Here is a 2,173-nt window from a genome sequence, read left to right as displayed (position 1 = left end):
TTCAATTTTATGATTAATAAACCCCGAATACACTTTGCATCTGCTTATTTGTAGACATCCATGAAACCAGGTATTATGGCAGCGTATATATTAAGGTTCTTTCTATCCTTGGGGTGAAAGTCATGACTTGCTGAGATCCAGTAAGAAGGAGAAAATACACCACACTGAATCTCTCATTTCAGATAAGTCTGTTTTTATTCATTTCAAAATGCTAGTGTAACATGTTGGGTTAACAATGCAGCTCAATTAAAACATGAAAAGGGTTACTCATTTGCAATGTGCATTTTATTTTTATATTGCCTTGATTACATGCCTCTACAATCACGACAAAGCCAGTAACATTAGGAGTCCAACATTAAGAGTGCTAAGATATTATTATTTCCTTTTGCCATATTTAAAAACAAAAAAACATGCACATCTATGCTGGACTTAGTAAATTATAGAAACAACATGGACGTGGCTCGTCCTTTCTGTCAACTGTCTTTAGTTGAACCAATTGGGTTTTATAACCATACAAAAGGGTGAAAAGACTTTACTTCTTCGAGTCGTTGTGGTCACTTGATTCTCTGGGCTGAAGTCTTCGTCTCGGTGGCTGTTGTAGGAGTGCCCAGTAGATCTTGCTATAGTGAGTAAGGTGGCTCGTGTCTTTATGCCGGGGACACAGAGCTGGAGGAGACGGATGAGGCCTCGGTCTTGGAGGCAGTGGTGGAAGCGCCCTCCTCTTCCTCGAAGGGGTTCTTGCCGCAGCACAGGGTGGTAATCATGCAGTGGCGGAACTGCTTGTTCATGCAGACATAGATGATAGGGTTGAAGCATGAGGAGCTTTTGGCAAAGAAGGCTGGGAGGGTCATGAAGACAGGACCAAACTCACTGCCCTGATGGGTGAAGATGTACCAAGCCACACTGGCATAGGGCAACCAGGCAACCAAGTAGCCAATGAACATGATGATGACCATGCGAGTGACCTCACGCTCAGCTCTCTGGGTGGTTTCAGACTCCTGCTGTGCAGCTGCAGCCTCCTTGACAGTGCAGACCAGACGACCATAGCAGAAGGTGATGATGAAGAGTGGGGTCAAGAAGTGGACTGAGAACATGTAGAGGACAAAGGACTCATTGTTGAACCCCTCTGCACGAGTGTAGTAGTCAATTCCACATGAGCACTGCATGCCCTCAGGGATATAACGGGACCAGCCGACCAGGGGGGGCACAGTACAGGCCAAGGCCATGACCCAGGTGAATGCTACTCCCATGATGGCATGGTTCTCTCCAAATCTGAAGTTGCTCATGGGTTTGCAAACGACTACCCATCTCTCAATGGAGAGCACGACCAGGCACCAGAGTGAGTTGATACCACCAAAGGTTGCAAAGAAGCCTTCCAGGTTGCAGCCAAGGCGCCCAAAGACGAAGTAGCCATGCATAGATGTGTATACCGTGGTCGTGAAGCCTCCAAACACCATTAACAAGTCAGCAACAGCCAAGTTCAAGAGGATGTAGTTTAGGGGTGTGCGCAGCTTCTTGTGCTCAATGGTGACATACAGCGTAAGGAAGTTGATTGGAAAGCCGATGAGAATGAGGAAGAACATGTAAGCTCCAAGCATGGCGTATGCCCATGGTGCCACTAGGTAGTATTGAGGATAATCGTATGGACTCTTCACAACGCCAGTGGCATTGGACATGGGCACGTAGAAGAACGGGCCCTCTGTTCCATTCATGGCTGTGGTTGAGTGGTGTGCTGCCCCCTCTGTACTGGACTTTGGCTATGTCTGCGGGACGGTGGTGGAATGAGTCAGGTCTGTGCTACAAATGGACCCTGGGTGTATCCCCTTTGCTTTATATTGTACCTGGGATTACCAGTGTGTTCCAGGATGTCAGCAGAATATGATTTAGGCCACAGATAATGAAATAATCCTTTCCACTGCTGCATTGCATTTCTGTAACTCATCAAGTTATTAAGGTTACCTGTCCAACGCCAGCAGAGACCCAAGCCTGCTGACTGGTTAAGTCCAAGTATAATTATCAGCAATTATAATATAATATAATATAATATAATATAATATAATATAATATAATATAATATAATATAATATAATATAATATAATATAATATAATATAATATAATATAATATAATATAATATAATATAATATAATATAATATAATACACATATTCCTA

General features: G+C 43.6%; 1 protein-coding gene across 1 annotated transcript; it reads right to left on the bottom strand.

The window, feature by feature from the left end:
- Positions 1-558: 558 nt before the first annotated feature.
- LOC131353531 (rhodopsin) lies at positions 559-1,954 on the bottom strand. Its single transcript, XM_058390633.1, has one exon. The coding sequence runs from the start codon at positions 1,710-1,712 to the stop codon at positions 648-650; it is 1,065 nt and encodes a 354-aa protein (XP_058246616.1). The 5' UTR covers positions 1,713-1,954; the 3' UTR covers positions 559-647.
- Positions 1,955-2,173: the final 219 nt, after the last annotated feature.

Source organism: Hemibagrus wyckioides, linkage group LG05 (genome assembly GCF_019097595.1).
Source record: "Hemibagrus wyckioides isolate EC202008001 linkage group LG05, SWU_Hwy_1.0, whole genome shotgun sequence".
NCBI classification, from domain to species: Eukaryota; Metazoa; Chordata; class Actinopteri; order Siluriformes; family Bagridae; genus Hemibagrus; species Hemibagrus wyckioides.
Note: the sequence above shows the minus strand (reverse complement) of the source record. Positions and strands in the feature narration are given on the sequence as shown.